This window comes from Dromiciops gliroides, chromosome 2 (genome assembly GCF_019393635.1).
Source record: "Dromiciops gliroides isolate mDroGli1 chromosome 2, mDroGli1.pri, whole genome shotgun sequence".
NCBI classification, from domain to species: Eukaryota; Metazoa; Chordata; class Mammalia; order Microbiotheria; family Microbiotheriidae; genus Dromiciops; species Dromiciops gliroides.
Window position 1 is genome coordinate 285,250,443 of NC_057862.1, and position 22,196 is coordinate 285,272,638.

Consider the following 22,196-nt stretch of genomic DNA (forward strand, 5'->3'; position numbering starts at 1 on the left):
GATTATAACCCTATGGAGCTAACACCCAGCTCAGAAGATTTGCTTGGGGAAAGGAAGGGATGAAGTAGGGGAGTATAGGGGAACTAGAGTAGGTGTGGTTGTGCTGTAGGCAAACCAGCAATTGTTTGGGTATCAGGGTATGTGGAATGCAAACCACCTTACCATCTCTGATTGGCTGAACTTCGAAGATCTTGGCTTTAGACATCTAGACCATCACCAGTCCCTCTATACAAGCCCCAGCCAGTTTACCCTAGACTGGGCCCCAGGCTCAGGAAATACCTGTTAATTTGGCACTTCCTGCTTTTCACACACACACACACACACACACACACACACACACACACACACACACACACACACACACACACACGCACTGCAAAGACAATCCCTCTGGCCTTTGTCTAGAAATATTTATTTTCCAGGTAAATTCCACAAGCCAAAGAAACACAATAAAATTAAATGAACACATAACGTTTTAAAACTTTGGTTCAAGGAAATATTTAGTATCAAAACCATCTGGGAAATATCGTCACAGAACCAGATAGACTGGCTTGGCAGTCACGCATCCTGCACCACTAATGGACAGTCTGAGACTAGCAGGGAAGGGTGAGTGGAGGTCACTGTGTGTGTGTGTGTGTGAGAGAGAGAGAGAGAGAGAGAGACAGTGAGAGTGTGTGTGTGTGTGTGTGTGTGTGTGTGTGTGTGTGTGTAGGGGGGGTACAATGACCCACCCCACCTTCCCTCCCCATTCTACCTTCACTTTGCTCACAAATGGCCACTTGCTGAGAGACTGATTGGGACAATTCTGTGTTGGCCTGGCCAATGGACTGATCTAGAAGGGTGGGGAAAGGCATGGAAAGAGCACTGGGGAAGCCGGAGCTGGAAGGAAGGTCAGTCGACTTCTGTTGATCCACATGGTCTCAAGAACTCCTGCCCCCGCTCATGGAACCATTTATTGGAAACTGTGAATAAGTGAAACAGTGAGTTACAATCACATCTGCTATCTAGGAAATGATTGAGGGCAAACCTAGGACCCCAGAATGCTGTGAGATGAGCATCCATCATCATGAAAGATGTCCAGGGCAGAGACTTATGGGACATGTGTCATGTCTTGCTGTTTTCTCAACATTCCATCCCCAGTATGAAAATAATCAGAGCTGCCATTTATATTGTACTTCTAAAGTTTGTCAAGGTCTTTAGATACGTTATCTAAATTGCTGGGTAGCTCAGTGAACAGTGATAGAACTAGAATCAGTTACACCTGAGCTGAAATCCAGCCTTAGACACTTGCTACCTGTATCACCCGGGCCAAGTTACTTAATCGCTTCCTGACTCAGTTTCCTCATCTGTAAACAAGGTATGAGAATAGCATCTACTTCCCAGGGTTTTTATGAGGATAAATTGAGATGTTTTTAAAGAGCTTTGAAAACCTTAAAGTGCTATACAAATGTTAGCAATTATTATTAACATGTTATTTTAGCTGCATCTTAATCATGTATCTACTATTGGTATTATTATCCCCACTTTATAGATGAGGAAACTGAGGCTCAGAAAAATTAAGAGAATTATCCATCTTATAGATGGGTTTTAAACCCAATTCTTCCTAATGCCAAGTCTTGCACTTTTTCCACTATGACCCTTTATTTTAATTAAATTTTGTAAGTACTTAGGCAGCTAGGTGGTGCAGTGGATAGAGCACCGGCCCTGGAGTCAGGAGTACCTGAGTTCAAATCCAGCCTCAGACATTTAACACTTACTAGCTGTATGACCCTGGGCAAGTCACTTAACCCCAATTGCCTCACTTAAAAAAAAAAAGAAAGAAAGAAATACCTGGCATATTCCAGGCACTGTACTAGGCACAAGTTGGGACAAAAAGGGCACCCAAAATTTGGCCAAGAGTCCTCTCCTTTCCCTGGGGTCCTATAGAGGAGGTTCTCACTCCACAGTCCAGATTTTTCTCGCCTAAACCATTCACACTAGTGGTAAATACAGCTCCTGGATTACTGCCCATGATCGTGCTATTGTTTCCCCTCCTGAGCACATGTCCAAGTGTGCACGTGGTTCTGCACAGGGGAGCTTGAAGCCGGAGAAACTGTGGCTTAGCATAGAAAACCCAAACCTGGGGGACATCCTTATCTAGGCTTTGGGTGAATCTGGTAGTATAGATTCTATGAAGAATAAGAATCTGGTTGATAGGAAACATTCAGCCCCTGTGCTCACACCAATACCAGGCTACCCTTTTAGGGGCCAAAGAAACTCATAGAGCCTGTCACTCACCCCATTTACTGCCAACAAGCACTGGGCAGGCCGCATGCCGCGTCCGGTAATCACCCTCCCCACTGCGAAAGAGATTATACCAGAATACTGCTGTGCCCTGGAAGAGAGAGGACCTGATCAGGATGGAAGCCCAGGATGCACCATTTGCCCTTGGATAGCAAGGCTCTGAGACAGCATAGATTATTTGTAAATTGATAGTAAAAGGAAGGAGAATTTTGTCAATGTGGGAGACCATCTGGACATGACAAACCTGGTCGATTAAGTCAGGGGGTGAATGTGGGCCATAACTCTGCCAGTGCCTTGGAAACCAGAGGTCATGTGGTGTCATCTTTTCCCTGGAAGTGCTGAGACAAAGTGACTTGAATTCTACTAAATGCAGTATCTCGTATGGTCCCCCACCCTGGGCCAAGGCCAGGCACCAGGCCTCTGATAACAGTCTTGTGGTGCCCAAAGAGTCAGAGATTTTCCTCAACAGGCTTTGTTCCTATCCCTTCTATGTAGTTGTCCCTTTAGAGGATCTGCTAGTCTCTGCCTAGAAGCTCAGCTCAGTAGGTCTGAGATTCAAGGCATTCCAGCCATTTTCACAAATGGAGCTGGAGGTTCCTTGGAGTCTTGGAGGGCAGGTGACCACTAGCCTCTGGATCTATGATATTTCATTCATGAGAATAGAACAGGCTGTGGTGAGAATAAGGTCGGCTTCCTAGGCCTCAGCTTCATCTAACAAGACAATTTACCTTTTTGGGCCAAATTGCTGCCCCAAAGTCAGGGAATACTGTGGCCCCACCAGCTTCAACATCACTCATCTAAGAAAATAAGAAAAGATATTTCAGGAAAGTCTCACAAAGCCAGCCAGACTGGAGGTCAGCCCCCTGCCTAAGCAAGAGTTATTCTCCAGAATGGTTGTTCAGTTATATACTGAATTTTTGTTTATTCAAATGCTATATGAATGCAAAGGGTGTGAGGAAGAGATGATGCACTATTCAAAGGATTCCTGTGGGGAATTTTTCTTTAAATAATTCCAGACAACTTCTCATCCCCAATTATCTTTTTTCCCCCTAAATCTGTATTTTCATACACTGGATTTGTTCAAAGGTTGGTGCTCCCCTATTACAAAATAACCTCCTTTTGTAAAGGTTATCATCAGTATTTCAGGAAGAATAACATTCTGTGCCTAACCCAAATCCTCCCGGAAAAAAACTAAATACAACCAATATTGTGGATGGATTGGACATGGTCTCAGCTTAGCCACCTGTCTGACTGACAAGGAGCAGCCCTCCAGCACAGGATCCCATTCTTGGATGTCTGTCCAGTTCCTTGGCTTAGTGGTGATATATGTGACTTGTCAAAGTGAAGGAAAAATCCTAGACTTCCTTCTAGCTCAGAGGGTCCTACAATTCTTCACCTAGGGATGCTACATGGCAGCAGTGAATCATGAAACTCTGCAATCTCAGAAGAATCAAAACTACACGTGGCCAAAAGGAGAATATAAATAGGCATATGGTAGAGAGGGTGGTGGTGGGAGTGGGAGGTGAGTGGTGGGGAGCAGCATGTACTCTCTTCTTCCTCTGCCCCCCACTATCTCTGACTCAAAATCTCTAGCTTTCTGTATGTTCCCCAAATCCAAGAAGCTTCCCTTGATTGTCCTTAGTTGTCAGTGCTTTCTCCCATCTCAAATTATCATATGCACATGCTGCACCTCCTACCCCAAGCAGAGTATAAGCCGCTTGGAGCAGGATTTCTTTTTCATCTTGTCTTTGTATCCCCAGTGTCTCGTGCAGAGTTAGCATCATTAATAAATACTCACTGGACTGGACTGGATGAAGTATTATCAAGTGAACAGGCAGTGACTCAGTCTCTTGGGGATCCATCCTCTACACCTACCCCACTTCCTACCCCGGTTTTTAAGGCAGATAGCAAAACACAAAGCTGGTACCAAAGGACCAGCCTGAAGGACTGGCCAGCTAAAGGCCCTGTGAGTAAGATCAGCACATCAAGCATATTCGACCATAGCTCCTGGTTTTTTAAGGCCTGATATATGTCTGAGGTCATAAAGAAAGAGCTTGGGATATCCCAGATAGAGACCTGACCCAGAAGAGAAGCAATTCAGAGTTACACCATAGAGCTCACTGGACCTCCACAATCAACAGTATTAAGAAATCCTCGGTAACAGGCATGAAGGTATTAAGGTTGTTTTGTCATATGAGAGCACTTGCCTTTTAAGCAAGGAAGAAAAGATTACATACACACTCACACACTCACACACTCACACACACACACACACACAGGAGAGCACCAGGAAGTTAATAGTTGAATGGCCTATGAATATTTCATTCTGTTCCAACACTGAGCTTCAACTACTAAGAAAATATGAGTCAGGCCTAAAACAACTATGGAGTCAGCTTTTTTTTTTTTTTTTTTTTTTTTTTAGTGAGGCAATTGGGGTTAAGTGACTTGCCCAGGGTCACACAGCTAGTAAGTGTTAAGTGTCTGAGACCGGATTTGAACTCAGGTACTCCTGACTCCAGGGCCGGTGCTTTATCCACTGCCCCACCTAGCCGCCCCAGCTTTTTTTTTTTTTTAATCTGGCTTATAATTCTTTTTTCTTAAGGTTTTTGACGTTAGATCAGTATGTAGACAACATATTACATACTATCTTGTCAGTCTATCCATTTCTTATAGTCTTGGTGTAAGGAGGAGACCCCAAGGAAGAATCTCCTCTTCAAGTACACAAAAGCAAAGAAAAGAATGAACAGCAAATATTTAGGCCCTGGGGACAGGGACTAGGCACAGAGCTTTAAAGCCTGCACTCTCTTCCTCTCCTGTAGAGGTGAGTCATTCCAAATAAGATTTCATTATTAGCATAGCTCTACCATGTGGGCCTGTGCATATCCAGTTCAGAAGGTCTGAGAAAGGAGCAAGCAGCTGTTCCACATCTGGAGCTCTGGATGGCTATTTTTTTTAACTGTAATTGAATCAAAACTAGACCCAAAAATGGCTTCAAAGCTGAAGATTCATCAGATCGTGGTAATAAATCTTGGAGACAAAAGTCAAATTTTACCAAAGAAACACTTTTTTTAACCCCCAAACTCTCTTCCCAGAGGGAGAAATCTCTTTACTCTCCTTGGAACAAGATAAGACCTGTCCCACCCATGAATATAAAGTAAAAAAGTCCCCTGGATTAGAAGGTAAAATGAGTCATCTCTGCAAACTGGGGCCCTGCCCCCCAGGCCTCCAGTAACAGCAAAAAATGTGAGAAGCAGCCCAGAGGAATTAGGAAATGGGCATTCCCTGTCCCTGGGAGAGAAAATGCAGGAAGCAGATCAGGGTTAAAAGCAATTCATATACTGGTTATTCCCTTCTATTCCCAGCCAGAAACCTCCTTCAACCATGGGTCCTGGTTTTTCAAGGTCTGATAGATATCTGAGGTCATGAAGAAAGAGCTTGGGCTGTCCACTCTGGAGGAGAGTCCCATGGATGGGAATAGAAGCTAAGGTTGGGTAACACCGTCCTCGGCTCCAGCCAGTTCTCAGTTATCCATAGCGTTTGGGAATTATAGGGAAGTCCATTGGAAGGACAGGGACACTTGAAATTCACAGGTATCCCAAATGCCATTTCCACTCCTCTCCAATCCCCAAGTATGTAACAAGGGGTGCTCCCAAAGAATCCAATGCAGTCACTGCCAGCTCCTCATTCTCAGCATTTTTGGAGGATGGAGCCATGATTCATCATTCTTCTTGACTCTAGAACAGCATACAATGGACTGAACCTTCTTATTCTACTTCCCCAGGCTGTTTGAATCATTTAGTATTTTATAGGCACCCAAGAGGCAGCTAGGTGACATAGTAGAAAGAGTACTGGACTTAGGAGTCAGGAAAATTTCCAAGGGTTTGAACCCTTCCTCAGATATTAACTAGCTATAAGATACTGTACAAGCAATTTAACTTCCCTCAGCCTCAGTTTCCTCTTCTGTGAAAAGGAGATAATAATAGCACCTAACTCAAAGGGCTGTTGTGAGGATCAGATGAAACATTTTGCAAATCTTAAAATGCCATATAAATCCTAGCTATTATTTATGATGATGATTATTACTAAATCTGGGGTCAAAGAGCCTGATTTAATACCTGGTTCTGCTGCTTACTACCTTGAGCAAGTCATTTCCCCTCTGTGCCTGAGTTTCCTCATCTTTACAATGGGGGGGAGAGGTCTCCTCCTTTGACCCTGTGGAAGAAGCCGCTCAGAGCCTGCTAGGCAAATCAGCCCGGGTTTACAGAGGTGCCTGAATAATCTGTACATAACAAACTGTCCCTACCTCTTCTGCTCTAGACAGCTAAGAATAGGGAAGGAGAGTGTGGGGGGAAGGGGTAGGTTGCAAGGCAGGCTCTGGATAACTGAAAACTGACTGCACTTCTGGTCAGCCCTGGGCATGGGAGCTGGGAGGAGGGTGAGCCCTCAGGCTGTGGTCACTGTGGTGCTGGCTTTATGCACACATCATACTCACGTAGTTTAAGAATGTGGCCACACGATTCCCCGTCCCTAAATGCTTGAAAGCATCTGGCGCACCTTTCTATAAAAATTAAGTAAGAGTGAAGAGGAGGGCCAAGGCCCAGTACTTACATAGTTTAGAAAGGTCGCTAACCTATTCCCCTCCGTTTTCAAGCCGCTGTCAAAAGGCCGCTGTAATAGACAACAACTTCCACCTGAGTGAGTGATCAGTACTGCCCATCACATGAGTGGAGCCCCAGGGGCAGGGAGTAAAAACAATTTCTCATGGAGATCTTTCAAGTCAACAACCCAGGGGCACAGAGGCCTGCCAGATTGACTGGCACTCGGATACCATAGAACCAGAGGCCAAGCACTGCTGGGGACCAGGGAAACACAGAGAACCCACACTGAGACCCTAGGAACAGAGACCGCATGGGACATTCTACCCCAAGGGAAGGACTTTGGAGTCACAAGAAGTCCAGGAAATGACGACCAGCATCAGCTGTGGAGTGAGGGCCTCATTGAGAGACACCACTAGCTTGTCTAGATGGGGCGGGGGAAGGACAGACAAGGTAAAGTATATTTGGTAAGTGTCTGGGGGCAGGGAAGAAGAAGCAGGAAATTTACAGGACACCAGGCTTCCCTGAGAGAGAAGAAGAAACCTATCTAGAGGTTTATTTATGGCTGAGATTGAAAACTAGGGCTAGGAATAAACCCAGACAGAGTGGTTACCAAATATATGGGTGTATACACGTGTATGCACATATATATGTACATACATGCGTACACACGTATGTACATATGTATGTATGAACAAAGGGAAAGGAGCAGCCTGACAGGCTAACAAAACCAGTGGAGGCTAGGGACGCTGTCTGTTAAGGCTTGTGAATTAATCTCAAAAACAGGTCATCACAGGGGTCAGGGAGGGAGGGAGGAAGGGCCTGAAGAAATATAATGGAGTCATATTTCTCTTATGATTAAAAGGGCTTTATCCTTGAGGCTCTTGGAGTATCTGGAATCAGAGAATCTGTATTTTGAATCTAGATCCTCAGAGTCCCACTTTATTATGGTCTCAGTTATACTCAGTGTGACTCAGAAATAGTCCTGTTCCTAAGAAATTCTGGGCTCTCTGTTCTACTTTTGCTTAGCTATAGTCTAAACTCCAAACCCCTGGGAGACTGGGGGACCCATCACCCATAGCCCACCTTTAGCCAAGATTCTCTCACCCCTGGGACTGGCTAGCCCAATGCAAAGTGATGTAACTTACCCTGGAGAAGTCAAAATGTGGCTCGTACTGTCCTCCCATTCCATAATTAGCAACCTGCAGGGGAAGTGACAGGGATGTGGTTAAGCAAACAATGCCCAAATGGAGACCATAATGAGGACTTCTCGTGGGCAGTGCCTGTTAGGTCCTTGGGCTTTAGGAAAACAAGGCTCAGTTTGGTTTGGGAAATGAGAAGAAATTGACCCACAGGAACTGATGGAAAACCCAAGACCTGGCCAGGCTGGAAATGCTGCTTTGCTGGATCTATAAGGAGCTCCACCCCATATCACATCTACTTGAACCAGAGGTGTATCATGTCTCCTTGGTTTGAGTGGATTCAAAAGTCATAGCCCACTGAAGTTCTACCATTTTCTGAGATACTTCACACACCCCAATGATTTCAGCTGCCTTAATGAGAACTTTCCCCAGACTCACCCCAAGTGAAAGGAGCTTGTCACTACTTTCTATGTATTTTCATTTGAGTTCACCTGTACATGTGCTTTCCCAACAATAGATTGTAAGCTTCTTGAAGGCAGGAAGTGTTTCATTTTTTGCCTTTGAATTCTCAGTACCTCACACAGTGTCTGACACAAAGCAGGAACTTAATTAACATTTATTGATTGGGATTCGTCGTCCCTCAATTTTTTTCCACATCTCAGCATCTCCAGAGAAAAAACTCTCCCCCGATTCCCTTGGAGACCCCTCCCTGGGCCCTACAGAGACAAATCTCTTACTCTCTCCCCTCCCTTCCCCATCTGGGGCCCCTACCTGTAGCAATTCGGCTGTCTTCACAGATAATCCTGTGATGTACTGCATTCTTCTGTTCACTTGAGCAACAACAGGGTCATCATCTTCCTCTAGCCATGAACTAAGCATGGGGAACAGATAGAGGAGAGGGGCATGGAGTAGATCCTCAAGGAAGCATGGGAACAGCCCAGTTTGGGAAAGAGGGAAGGGGGGAGGAGGGGAAGAGCATTGCTGGTTCAAGTGGAAAATGGAAAAAGAAGGGTTAGGGTCAGGATTGGCACTGGATTACCAGGGAGTTCTCCTGCCATAGCCCTACATGTCAAAGTTGCCAGTAACCAAAGTCAAGACACTTTCAATATACCTGGAGCTCCATGGGAAACACCAACTAGCCCCACCCCACAACTGGTACACAAATGTACTTCACACCCTATGTAGAAACACACAAATACACCACCAATGAAAAGCAAAGGTCATAGAATTTAGAGACAGAAGGGACCTTAGAGATGATCTAGTCTAACCCTCTTATTTTACAGATGGAGAAACTGAGGTTCAGAGGTTAGGTAACTTGCCCAGGGGGTTACAAAGATAGTAGGTATTCAACTTGATTAAATTCAGCAAGCATTAATTAAGTGCCTACTGTGTGAAAAACATTGCAGTTACAAAGTCAAAAACAAAAAAATGATCCATGCCTTCAAAAAAATTGTGTTCCAATAGGTGGTATAATATTTATATACATAAGTAAACTCCAGATAATTTGAAGGGGTACGGGGGCAAGTGTACCAACAATTAGGGCAGCCTTTACCTTTTTGGCATCATAGAGCCTTCTGGCAAGGTCTGGCAAAGCAAATGGATGGACTCAATCACATTTTTAAATTTATAAAATAAAATGCAAACAATTACGAAACAGAAAAATAGAAATGCAAAAGAATCTAATTATACTGGTTCATAGATGTTATATTATTTATATTTTTTCAAAAGTTCACAGATCCCAGTTTATGGGGAAAAGATTTTCACAGAAGATAGCACTTTGGCTAAATCCTGATAAAAGCTAATGAATATAAGAGGGAGAAGGGAGAAGAATACAATCCAGACATTTGGAACCATCCCTGCAAAGACATGGAGGTAGGAGATGGAATTCTGAGTTTGGGGAACAGCAAGGAAGCCATTTTAGCTAAAATATAAAATGGGGAATGATGTGAAATGAGGCTTGAAAGGTAGGCAGGAGCCAGACTGTAAAGGGCTTTCAATGCCAAGCTGAGGAGACAGGGTTTGAATTCTGCATTCTTTCCATTATATAACCATGCCTCTTTACAACCCACTGCACAAGTACAGAAACACACACACACACACACACACACACACTCTCTCTCTCTCTCTGTCACATGGGTTGGCTGGCCTGTGAGCCAGGACTTAAACAGAAGGTTAGCCAGCAGGAGCAGAAGAAGATAGGAAAGGGATCTACCTGGAAAGCGAAAAGGTAAACTCTAAATCAAGAGTCAGGATGCCGCAGGGACAAGTTTAGGGTTGGGAGCCCATAGAGCAGGGTAGCACCCTCCTTACCTTTTGGAAACCCTGTAGTTGGCCACGGTGAGGACTCCTGTCTTTGGGTCACGGACTGTGGCTCTTGCCAGCTGTGGGGAGTAGGAGAAGATGATAAGGACTTTGGCCTCTTTTTACTAATCACAGCCCCCCCCCCCACAATTGGGTTTCACCATGATGCAATAAAGCAGAGGGGTACTAGTCTTCTGCTCCATGTAACTGATTTACACAGTGAAGTAGACCAAGCTGTTCTGGCCTCAAAGTAACATGAAGCACCCAAATCAATCAATTGACCCACTATGTGGTAGGCACTGTGCTGGTGCACGGTGTTATGTATTTTGTAAAAATGCAAAAGTAATAAAGTCCCACCCTTCATGGGACACATGTTCATAGACAATTAAATACAAGGTATATGCAAAATAAATGTTTATTTTGGAGGGGAAGGAACAGCACTAAAGGCTGGGATTGGGAAAGGCCTCTTAAGAGGGGCAGCACTTGAGCTGAAGCTTGAAGGGAAATAGGGATCCCAAGAGGTGGTGGTGAGGAGAGTATTCTCAGCATTCAAAGACACAGGGGCAAAAGATGGCGTGCCAAGTGCCCAGAGCAACAGAGAGGCTCAAGAACCCAAGCCTGGCTTAGAGGAGAAGCCACATGTTCCAGCCATGGGCACACACAATACCACCACACGCCAAGTGGCAGTGGGGCAGAGACACAGGGCAGAGTTTAGCTGTCTGCTGCCCAGCAGCCACAAGGAGCACACACCAGCCTATTTCCATAACAGAGTCCCCAGGCATATCCCTAGTTACAGAGAAGAAAATGAGTGAATGAATAAATGAATGGAAAAGCACTTATTAAGTGCTTACTAGGTGCCAGGCACTGTGCTAAGTGCTAGGAATAAAAAAATAAAAGCAAGACAGTCCAAGTCTTCCTTACCTTCTAAGTGAGGGAATCTCCTTACCTGGAGAGGATGTCCAATATCCCCTCTTCCCCCACCCACCCCTGGTATTGGAGTAGGGAATAGAGGGTGATGACACAGCTAAACCCAAAGGACTCTAGGGAAAGTGAGGAGGGGTCCCTCCCTCAGAACCCCTTATCCTACACCCAGAAGGGCTGTGATGCCAAGGGGAACAGAGGACTTAGTCAAAAGCCCCATAGTTGTGATGCTCATTTCCCATCCCAGCTCTTGCTTCGCTGGGAGGCAGGTGAGTCCTTTGGCATCTTCCCCTAGTAGAGTTAAGGGTGGCCAATACTGGAAAGAAGTCCCCAGGAAAGAAGACTGGCCCAACCACCCAGAAGTGTAGCCCTCATCCAAGGCTGGCCACTATTCCCTGAGGGTACACAGAACTTCCCTTACTGACACATCCCTGAATGCCCAAGGCCTCACCCACCTGCTGGCACCTCATTACCCACCCACCCCCACACACAAAATGCCCCCCCCCCAAAAAAAATCCAATTCTTTGTCACTTTGGGACTGAGTCTGCAGGAAAAAGGAAAGAGGTGGTCCTCTTGGGCTGTTCCTTTTCTTTCCACAAGCTCACTCAGCAAACTCAGCTCCACCCACACCTCCCAACCCCCACTTCTTCAGGCATCCACCCTCAGCGAGACAGCTTGTCACAGTGCTGCCTCAAACAAAACCAGGATCCCAAGGCTTTCTCCAGTCCAAAAGTTACTGTCAATGGGCCCAAAAGCCCTTCTCTGACCCCTAGGACAGGCTTATTTTTTTCCATTTGTGAAAGTTAATCTATAGTCATCATCTTACTCAGGCATTGCACCTCCCCATCCCCCGCTGCCAGCTGGCTCCTGAGTCTCCTTCTCCACCCCATTCTGAAAGGCAGAGGACAGGGAACAGAATGCTTTCTCCAGAATTAGGAATATGACTCATGTCCATGTAAAAAGAATGGCTATTTGTAAGGAACAAACCTGGCTTCTTTCTCAAAAACTAAACCACGCGTTTCCATGGTAGCCCAATGGAAACAGAAAAGCTGTATGTAACAAGACTCATCCTTAACTTAATCTAGGAATCAGAGAAGAAGGAGAAACTGAGGCTAATGAAAAAAAAAAGATATGGATGGAGAGTGATTTGCCCTAAGTCTTGTATGAGCCCTGTGTGGCCTGGAACCTCCAGTGATGGCTAGATAACCAGGGAAGGAACAACTCCAACCCCAACCCTCAGCCAACAGAAAGCACTAACAGAAACAGATGGTCCCCTACTGTATCACAGAAGGAAGAAAAACAAAACATAGCTTCCCTAACCATAAGGATGGGTTTTCATAAACTCCAATGCAGAATTATGAGAAAGACTGTTCAAGTAGCCAAATAAGGCCACTCCCTAGCTGCCTCTACCTGGGCAGCACAGTCTTACCTCTCCAGGAATGAGCTGAGTCATTCTGGGTTTAGATACAGGCACGCTGGGCCAGCCCCGACTTCTCCAGATATGAAGAAGGCCCCTTGAGACCACAGTGCACTTCTGGCTTACTGTTAATCTGCTTAAGACATCTACAGCTCTAGGGATTTATCTTCATACCAATAAACCATATTCCACTCCCCTGCTGCCCTTCTATAACCTTGAATAACCTACCTTGGTCACAAGGTTCATCTGGGAAAGGAAACTAATGCTTCACTTAACTTCCTAATTCCTCTTCAAGGTCATCAGGCAGCCTTCACAACTGCTTGTAAAGCAGCATGCTTGCTGCTTGTAAAATGGTGGTGCTTTGATTGCCACCACCCTCCTTCCTACACCCCTTTAATTTTACAGTCCCTTCCCAGTTCAGACCAAACCTCGCTGACCCTTAGACAGGATGTAAAACCCAGAAAGGCAATAAAGGAAGGTAGAGCTGTGCCCAGACCTACTGGGGCTATTTCCAGAGCTAGGCTGTGTTACTGAAGCTACTTCAAACCCACCCTCCCTACCAGATTAGGAAGCTTAGAGTATGTCCACCAGCCCAGTTTCAGAGCAGGCTAAGCATCTGTTAGCCTCAGGGTGGAAAGTCAATTGGTGTGGAATAATTCAAAGATAGATATGTCTTGGCTCACTGAAACAAGCAGTAACATTCTTTGCACTCAGGCACCAGAATCATAGAGAGTAAAGGACTTCCAGAGGGTGAATTACTACCAGGAAGAGCCATTGGCATTAGTAGAAAAACATTGGCATGGTAGAAAATACACTGGCTCTGGCGTTTTAAGGCCCCAGGTTCAAGTTCCATTCTGTAATCCTATCTGTGTGACCTTGGACAAGTCACTCTCTGAGGTTCTTCTTCATGGTAAAAGGAAGGGGCTGGTGTAAACGGTCTATGATGTCTTTCCAGTTTTAGATTGATGGTCTCACATGTCAGCAGCCGCACCATCACCCAGCCTGGAGCTCAGTACTGATGACCAAAGCACAAGAGGGAGGGTAGAGCTGGAAGAGACCTCAGAAATGCACTGCTCTTTCCCAAAATAAATCACAATATGGAAAAATAAAAGTGTTAAGGACATCGCCCATGAGTGTTAAAAACAAATTGTTAACTGCCACCAACTCACTCCTTGGTCTAAGAGGAAACCCCCTATGAGACCAGCTTCACAACCAAAGTGGCATCCTTGATGTCTCACTCTCTCTCACCACTCCCCCCACCCCCATCATAGCCAATCCTGTGTCACGTCCTGTTGAATGTTATGCCACCATCCTGGTGCAGACCTTTACCACCTCATTCTTGGACAATAGCCTATTGGTGGGTCACACACACACACACACACACACACACACACTCAGACTTACACACACTCACACACATATACACACTCATATTCTTCAACCCAGTGATATTCAAACCCTCCTTGCTATTTCTCCAAAAAGATAACTCCATTTGCCCACTTTGGACATTTCCATCGACCATCCTTCATGCCTAAAATGCTCTCTCTCCTCATCTCTGCCTCCTGCCTTCCTTCAAATCCCACCTAAAATTATACCTTCTATAGGAAGTCTTTCCCAACTTCTCTTCCTTCTGTTGTTTAATTCAATTTTATCCTTTATGTGCTTTATTTGTACAGTTATTCCCTTGTTGCTTTCTTGTTTAAATCATAAGCTTCCAGGCAGCTAGGTGGCGCAGTGGATAGAGCACCGGCCCTGGGTTCAGGAGGACCTGAGTTCAAATCTGACCTCAGACACTTAGCTGTGTGACCTTGGGCAAATCACTTAATCCCAATTGCCTCACTAAAAAAAACCAAACAAACAAGAAATTAAGAAATAATAAATAAATCATAAGCTTCTTAAAAGCAGAGATTGTCTTTTACTTTTCTTTGTACCTCTAGCACTTAGCACAGTATTTACTAACTAGCTATTAAGTATACAGATTCCAGTTCTATTTGTTATTTTTTGGTAGGATTTTTTTTCCCCATTGTTTTGTAAAGACTTCCAGCCTCAGAGTCAGAAAGAATCTAATTTAAGTCCTGCTTCTGATACATACTAGGTGTATATGACCTTAGGCAAGTCATTTAAGCTGTGACAATTAGTTGGTTGGTTCAGCACCTAGCCTGAAGTCAGGAAAGCCAGAGTTCAAATCCAGCCCTAGGACATTTACTAGCTATGTGACCATGGCCAAGTTACTTAAACTCCTTCTGCCTCAGTTTCCTCTATTGTTAAATGAGGATAATAATACCACCTACTTCAGAGAACTGTTGTCAGGATCAAATGAGATTATATTTGTAAAGCACTTAGAACAGTGCCTGGCACATAATATATAACTATGTAAGTGTTAGCTATTACTTAACCTCTCAGTGCCCCAGGCAGTCTTCTATGGTGATAAAATGCAGAGTAGTCCCTTATGAAATCTTGTTGTCTGTCTGTCTCTCTTGCTCTCACATTCACTCTCTCTGTCAGTCTGTCTCTCTGTATCTCCCTCTGTCTATCTCTCTGTCTTTCTGTCTCTATTTCTCTCTCTCTCACTCATGCTCTCTTTGTCAGTCTATCTCTCTGTCTCTGTCTCTCTTTCACACAGACATACAGACACACACACACACACACACACACACACACACACACACACTCTCTCTCTCTCTCTCTCTCTCTCTCTCTCTCTCTCTCTCAAAATGTTCCCAGCAGAATCTGGAAACTTGACCTCTGAGGTGCTATACTGTCACACAGCGTGAATCTGGGTACAAATGACAAAACACAGGATGTTCAAGCTGGAAAAGACCTCAGAAACTCATTGCTAATTCCCAAAACAAACCTCAAGAAAGGAAAAATGAGAGCGTTAAGGGTATCCTCAATGGGTGTTCAAAAATAGCTTATGTCTGCCACCAGCTCATTCCTTGGCCTGAGGAAACACCCTATAAAAGCAACCTTTTGAATTTCCATCTATGCTCACTTCACACAGTCCCTGGAATGAATTTCATATATTTATGAGATGGTAGTAGGGCACACATCCAGGTTCACCAGGGTATGATTCTTTTAGCAGATGGGGATCGGTTTTCTGGCTAACACTCAAAGAAAACTTGCTGTTAGGGACATCCAAACATCCAAATGTAACTCACATCTCCTGAGACATGCATTCACTTGCTCTCCTTTCCAGGAGCTGTTTACAAAGGTCGTGGGTTGAATGATTTAGAAGGACCAAGTGACTGAGCTTGCTACTGTCTGACCCCTGCAAGACCATCATCGATTCCCAGGAATATCCCACTGGGCCCTCTTGGCACAACACCTTGGCTGTGACTATGTCTCGACCACATAAACAGGTGTGATTCATGCCAAGCATGTCTGTTCCAAAACACCTTCCCAAGGCTCAGTTTGAGACCCAAGTGCCTGATCCTCCAGATCAAACAGAGGGAGAGTTCTGTCTACCCTGCCTCCCATTTATTAGGATATCTACAAATAGGGACTTTTTTTTTAATCTCTGGGTTGCTCTGGAAAGCAAGTGGTTGATGTATGGAAGAGAGAGGAATGAATCCAGTCTCTCATCCTCTGCTAAGAACTTGGGTTTCATTTCAATAAATTAATTAAAATGTAAATAGTTGCTATGCAAACTTAGTTGAACTGATGTTCAATGTTTTTAACTTTTCTACTCTTTTTTTGGAATCTGTAATTTAATCATTAAAGGGAATTCTCAGTGAGGAAACTGTCTACTAATTTAAATCGGCCTCTCCTATGCATCTTGTAGGCTTAGGGAGTTGCCTAGGGCCTAGCTTCTTAAACTGCAGGTCTCAACCCCATATGGGATGGCATAACTGAAAAATTTGGCAACACTAAAAGGTTATGTATATTATCACTATGTATACCTATTTTATACACCTATATACCTGGAATCACATAAAAATTTCTTGAGCAAAAAGGGATCAAGAATGGAAAAGGTGTGGGGGTGGGGAGCAGCTAGGTGGCGCAGTGGATAGAGCACCAGCCCTGGATTCAGGAGTTCCTGAGTTCAAATCCAGCCTCAGACACTTGACACTTACTAGCTGTGTGACCCTGGGCAAGTCACTTAACCCCCATTGCCCCACAAAAAAAAAAAAAAAGAATGGAAAAAGTTTAAACGGCCCTGGCCTAGGGCACTGAAATGTCAAGTGATTTCTCTACAGTCATCCAGCACATAGCTATTGTAGGAAGGACTGAGGCCAATTTTCTATTCACTATACCATGGCTACCTCTCAAGTTTTTCATGAAACATTTACTTTTTTAAAATATTTAATTTTTTCCCCCAACAGTATCACAAAGAAAATCCCTTGGGAACAAAAAGGAAAAATGAGGGAAACACAGAGCCACCTACCTTAGGCTTAGCAATTTCCTTGATCCTCTCGATCTCTTCGTCTGACATGATGTCATAGTATCTCACAATGTGTGGGCTGTCCCACTCATCCTCCTCCTTAAAGGGTGCAATCAGCAGCTGAGGTGTCCTGTTGCCATCATGGTATCTACAGAAAAGTCTCTTCTGTCGCCGGGGTGTCTGTCGGGGACACAGAGAAATAAGTACCATGCTTTGGTCAGCCAGCAGGCACTTCCCATGGTTGAGCCTCCGGAGGCTCTAAATGACTGAAATGTCCTACCCCTCCAACCCATGCCAACGAAGCCACACCATTTAGTTGCATCGTGAAAGGACTAATGGGTAGATGGAAAGTCCTATGGATCTGTGCAAGTTTAGTTTTTCAGAGTACAGCATCTCCAGGAAATAGATCCCTATGAAGCCATAAGCAGTCACCTCAGCTATCCTTGCCTGTGCATGATCATGATATAAGTGCAATTTTTAATAATTCACCTGGTTTTAACTCCAAGTAATTGTCTCTCATAACCAGGCTAGTGACGACAGGGGAATGCCTCAAAACAACTGAATGTATAAGTTTTGTGGCAATTATTTTCAAAAGCAGGCAATTTAACAGTTCTGGCTATAACAAAAAGGAGTTTCATTTTCTAAATATACCATTCCAGTTATGTTACAGCTTCAGGAAGTAAAGCAGCTTTAGAAGCGAGTCAAAGAAAATATGTGGATGTGACAAAAACTGTGATACAAAGAAAAGAGCATTGGATCTAGAGTCAGAAGTTGTTGTTCAGTCATTCCAGTCATGGCCAACTCTTCATGACACCATTTGGGGTTTTCTTGGCAGAGATACTGGAATGGTTTGCCATTTCCTTGTCCACCTCATTTTACAGATGAGGAAACCGAGGCAAACAGGGTTTAATGACTTGTCCAGAGTTACACAGATAGTAAGTGTCTGGGGTCAGATTTGAACTCAGGTCTTTCTGACTACAGGGCCAGTGCTCTATCCACTGCACTCTCTAGCTGCCCAAGTCAGAAGACCTTGGTTCAAATCCCACTTACTCCCTTTATCAACTTAAAAACCTTCCTGGGCCTCAGTTTCTTTATTTCTAAGGACTAGATGACTTCTAAGGTCCTTTCTGGCTTTATATCTGTGATCCTATGGACAAAACCAAACTCTAATCACACCAATTTAAATAATGATGGACTTCCTAGCAGGAGGATAGCCACATCCAAAACTGCTTATTTGCAAGCTCATTCATTATAAAAAAAGGCAATAGAAAAATCCCTAAAGGAATAGGTATTGTCTACACTTGTCATTTATAGAGAAAGATAAAAGGCCACTAGCAACTGTATATCTTGATCCAGCCAGTGGCACTTCCTCCCATGGATGATCTAATTCTTCTGGCTTCTTCCTCCCAGAAGCTTTCAAAACTAAATTCAAAAAGGCATCACCAAAATGGTGAATTCTTGGGACAGTATTTGCTTGAGTTTCTGGTTTCCATATTGAGACTCACAGCTCATGTGTTATATCTAACCTAGGACCAGGATTCTGCAGTCCCTTGTTAAAAAAAAATTTTATATATATATATATATATATATATATATATATATATATATATATATATATATATATATATATATATATATATATATATATATATATATGTATACATATAAATATATATAAGTTTACATATATATATCAGAATAGCCACATGCCTATTCTATGATAGTTGTATGATGGCAGAGAAAGGGGAAAATACCAGACTAGAAATCAAAAGATCTGGATTTTAGTTCTAGCTTTTCCACTGCCTAGTTGTGTACCCTGGAGCAAGTCACTTCACCTCTCTAAGCCTCAGATTCCTCCCTATAAAATAAGGTCACTATTTCCAAGGTCCCTTCCAGCTCCCAACTCCTTTGATTCTGTAATTTGGTCTCACCAGTTTAATGCCTTCCCCTCGACATAAGGCCTCGTAGACATCTCTCTCGGGCAGGTAGTCTGAAGGTCTCTCATAGATGCCTCCCTGTACTGCTGGTTCAGCCTCTGAAGTCTTATTTAACCTCTTTTCAAGCTTTTCTTCCTCTAACAGCTTCTCAAAGTATCGCAGATTCCCCCCAGCTCTTTCATGACTAGGGTCTAGGAAAAAAAAGAGAGATTTGAAAAGATGAGGAAACCACAGATGATCTGTGGAGACATCTGGAGAAACTCCTTTGGAAGGAACTTTCCAACTCTCCAGGGCCTGGTTGTACCCAATGTTTTTGTCACAGGCAGAGGAAATACACAACCCAGACTAGAATGTGACCGAAGTCCTGCCAAACCCAAATGCAAATGCAGATGCCCCACACTTGAACAGTAGCAGCTGCTGCCCATGTTAGTAACAGAAGAGCTGATGGAGCTCTTCCTGCATCCAGGGCTTCTCTCCCCATAGGGCAGTGGCTCAGAATCATGATGGAAGAGTCAGCTGCTTCAATACTGGGCTGTTACCCCTCAGCCCCCAAACCTCTCCATGGAGAGAGGCCAACCCCTTTGCAAACCTTACAAAGCTAGAGGTGAGTTATTATTATCTGGTCATCAAGAGTGCATCCTTCATCAGGACAGAGAGGGTGAAAGGAAGAAAGGGAGAGACTTAGCCAGATTCTCTTTGGAAGTGTCGCTATCAGCATCGCCTTTCTTGCTGTCCCTCCCAGGCTTACGCCTAATACTCAATTTTACCCCAATAAAACATGAACTCCTTGGGGGCAAGAGTTATTTTGGTTTTATCTTTGTGCCCTTGATGTCCACTGTAGTGCCTGGGCTCAAAGCAGACATCAAATAGATTCTTGTTTAAATTGCAATTGCTCCATGAAAAAGGGGCCCTGCCACCCACCTTTTGATTCCCTGTTAACATATTTGATACTTTGGCTTCCCAGTATGCCTCCATTAACAATAATGCAGAGGCAGCTAGGTGGCACAGTGGATAAAGCACCAGCCCTGGATTCAGGAGTACCTGAGTTCAAATCTGGACTCAGACACTTAACACTTATTAGCTGTGTGACATTGGGCAAGTCACTTAACCCTCATTGCCCTGTGCAAAATAAACAAATAAACAAAAAAAATAATGCAACACATTGTATATATTTTTTTCTGGCTACAAGGTACCCAGTGAATAACAGCTATGGTTGTAGTTACTATTTTGTCTCTGACTAGGATTAAAGGGTCAGACTGTGCTGGAGTCTAGGATATCAGTCTATAGCCAAGGTCAGAGGTCATCATATACTTAGTTATAGAGTCAAATGTCACTGGGTTGAAACACCATCTTTTCCTGGTTCAATACAAGGAAACACCAACATCTGCTCTGACTCTGTGCTATGTCCAGTCTCCACATTATGATATGAGAAGCAACCATGGGGGTGGCCCAACTACCCCTTTCCAGTCCTAGAGAGCACATCACAGCAAATTACCAAGAGAAATCAGGCGACGAGTGAGTTCCACTGCCCTGTGAATGTCTTTCAGCTGAAAGACAGCATAGCTGAGGTAGTCCAGGATTTCAACTTTGGATGTGGTGGCATCTTCGCCATCATCATGCTGCTTCAGTGCCTGCTGCATCCACAGAACCGTGTGGTAGTAGTCCCCATCATTGTAGGCTGTCTTACCCATGCCGAAGCTGTCATCTGCACTCAGTGTGGAACGGTACTTGGTCCCTGGAGAGCAAGAAGAGCAGTGAGCACCTGAGCACAGAGGTACCATTCCCACCACCCAAGAGTCAACATACCAAGGGTGGTTTCGAGACAAAAGAGTCTACTTCCTTCTAGACACTGCCAAAAGACCCTGCAGCTACAGTGAATGGACCCTCACTGGTGGGGCCCCTGAAAAGTTTCTTTTCAAAGAAATGTTGAACACGGGAAATTCAGAACCATTACCTGGCAGGTCCCCCTTGGAAATAGTATCAGGATCCAGTTTGTACGTGTCCTGAAGGCGCATTAGAGCTTTGGCTGCCCCTGTCTCGTCTTCTTCTGTGGGGAAGAATTGTCTCTGCATGGTGAGATTGGCAATAAAACCTTCCCATAAAGGGAGGGGAGAAGAGAGAAAGATAAATCAGCAACTAAATTTTGCATATTTACAGGAGATGTCTGAGGCGATCAAAGATGATGACCTTTGTGTAAATAAAGCCTCCTCCTCCCAGATCAACTTCTACCTCCTTTAGGAAGCCTTTTTGATTAACCCACTGTGCTCTCCCCCTCCAATGAAATTCTAAAACATTTATTGACCTTATACCTCATTTACTCCTTAATATATAGATTTGTTAGTCATTTGCATAGAAGTGATAAATAAAACTGTATGACTGGATGAGATCACCAAATGAAAGAGCACAAGGAGGGAAAAGAAGAGGGCTAATGATCTTGAGGTTTGAGGAATGACATTATTATGAAGGTAGAAGAAATAAGAGACAATGAAAAGTAGAAAGGGACTCCCCTGGCAAAATGGCATAATTTGTGATTGGTTCTGAGGACCTGAGTTTAAATCCAGCCTCAGACACTTGACACTCACTAGCTGTGTGACCCTGGGCAAGTCACTTAACCCTCATTGTCCTGCCCCGCCAAAAAATAAAAATAAATAAAAAACAATTCACACCAAAGAAAGAAAATTAACTAAAAAGACCATACAAAATATTAAAGATCTACCAAAGCAAAAGAGCAAAACAAAACAAAACAGAGGAAGCAGCTGAAATAGTGAAAGTAACAGTGATATAGATGAGAAAATAAAAAATACAAAATATCCCAATTACATATGGAGAATTTAAGCAATATTTAACATTTTGTTTTGGTTTTTTGTTTTGCAGGGCAATGAGGGTTAAGTGACTTGCCCAGGGTCACACAGCTAGTAAGTGTCAAGTATCTCAGGCTGGATTTGAACTCAGGACCTCCTGAATCCAAGGCCAGTGCTTTATCCACTGCACCACCTACCTGCCCCAACCAATATTTAACTTTAAAAAGTCATAAGAATGGGGGCCGCTAGGTGGCGCAGTGGATAAAGCACTGGCCTTGGATTCAGGAGGATGTGAGTTCAAATCTAGCCTCAGATGCTTGACACTTACTAGCTGTGTGACCTTGGGCAAGTCACTTAACCCTCACTGCCCCACAAAAATTTTTTTCAAAAAGTCATAAGAGCAAAGGAAAGCATTTTT

General features: G+C 43.9%; 1 protein-coding gene across 5 annotated transcripts in view; it reads right to left on the reverse strand.

The window, feature by feature from the left end:
• Nucleotides 1-395: 395 nt before the first annotated feature.
• The window catches only part of P4HA2 (prolyl 4-hydroxylase subunit alpha 2), a 60,697-nt gene continuing 38,896 nt past the window's right edge, over nt 396-22,196 (reverse strand). For 2 of the 5 annotated variants that reach the window (XM_043989596.1, XM_043989599.1), the window contains 11 exons: nt 20,932-21,069; nt 20,473-20,712; nt 18,972-19,168; nt 17,044-17,220; nt 10,331-10,401; nt 8,792-8,891; nt 8,027-8,080; nt 6,776-6,841; nt 3,012-3,080; nt 2,278-2,374; nt 396-962 (listed from right to left, as the gene is read on the reverse strand). In XM_043989596.1, the coding sequence (XP_043845531.1) occupies nt 892-962; nt 2,278-2,374; nt 3,012-3,080; nt 6,776-6,841; nt 8,027-8,080; nt 8,792-8,891; nt 10,331-10,401; nt 17,044-17,220; nt 18,972-19,168; nt 20,473-20,712; nt 20,932-21,069 (1,280 nt within the window). In that variant the 3' untranslated portion in view covers nt 396-891. Of the gene's footprint in view, nt 963-2,277; nt 2,375-3,011; nt 3,081-6,775; nt 6,842-6,891; nt 6,952-8,026; nt 8,081-8,791; nt 8,892-10,330; nt 10,402-17,043; nt 17,221-18,971; nt 19,169-20,472; nt 20,713-20,931; nt 21,070-22,196 lie in introns of all 5 variants that reach the window. The other 3 variants (XM_043989601.1, XM_043989597.1, XM_043989598.1) reach the window with 3 other exon arrangements.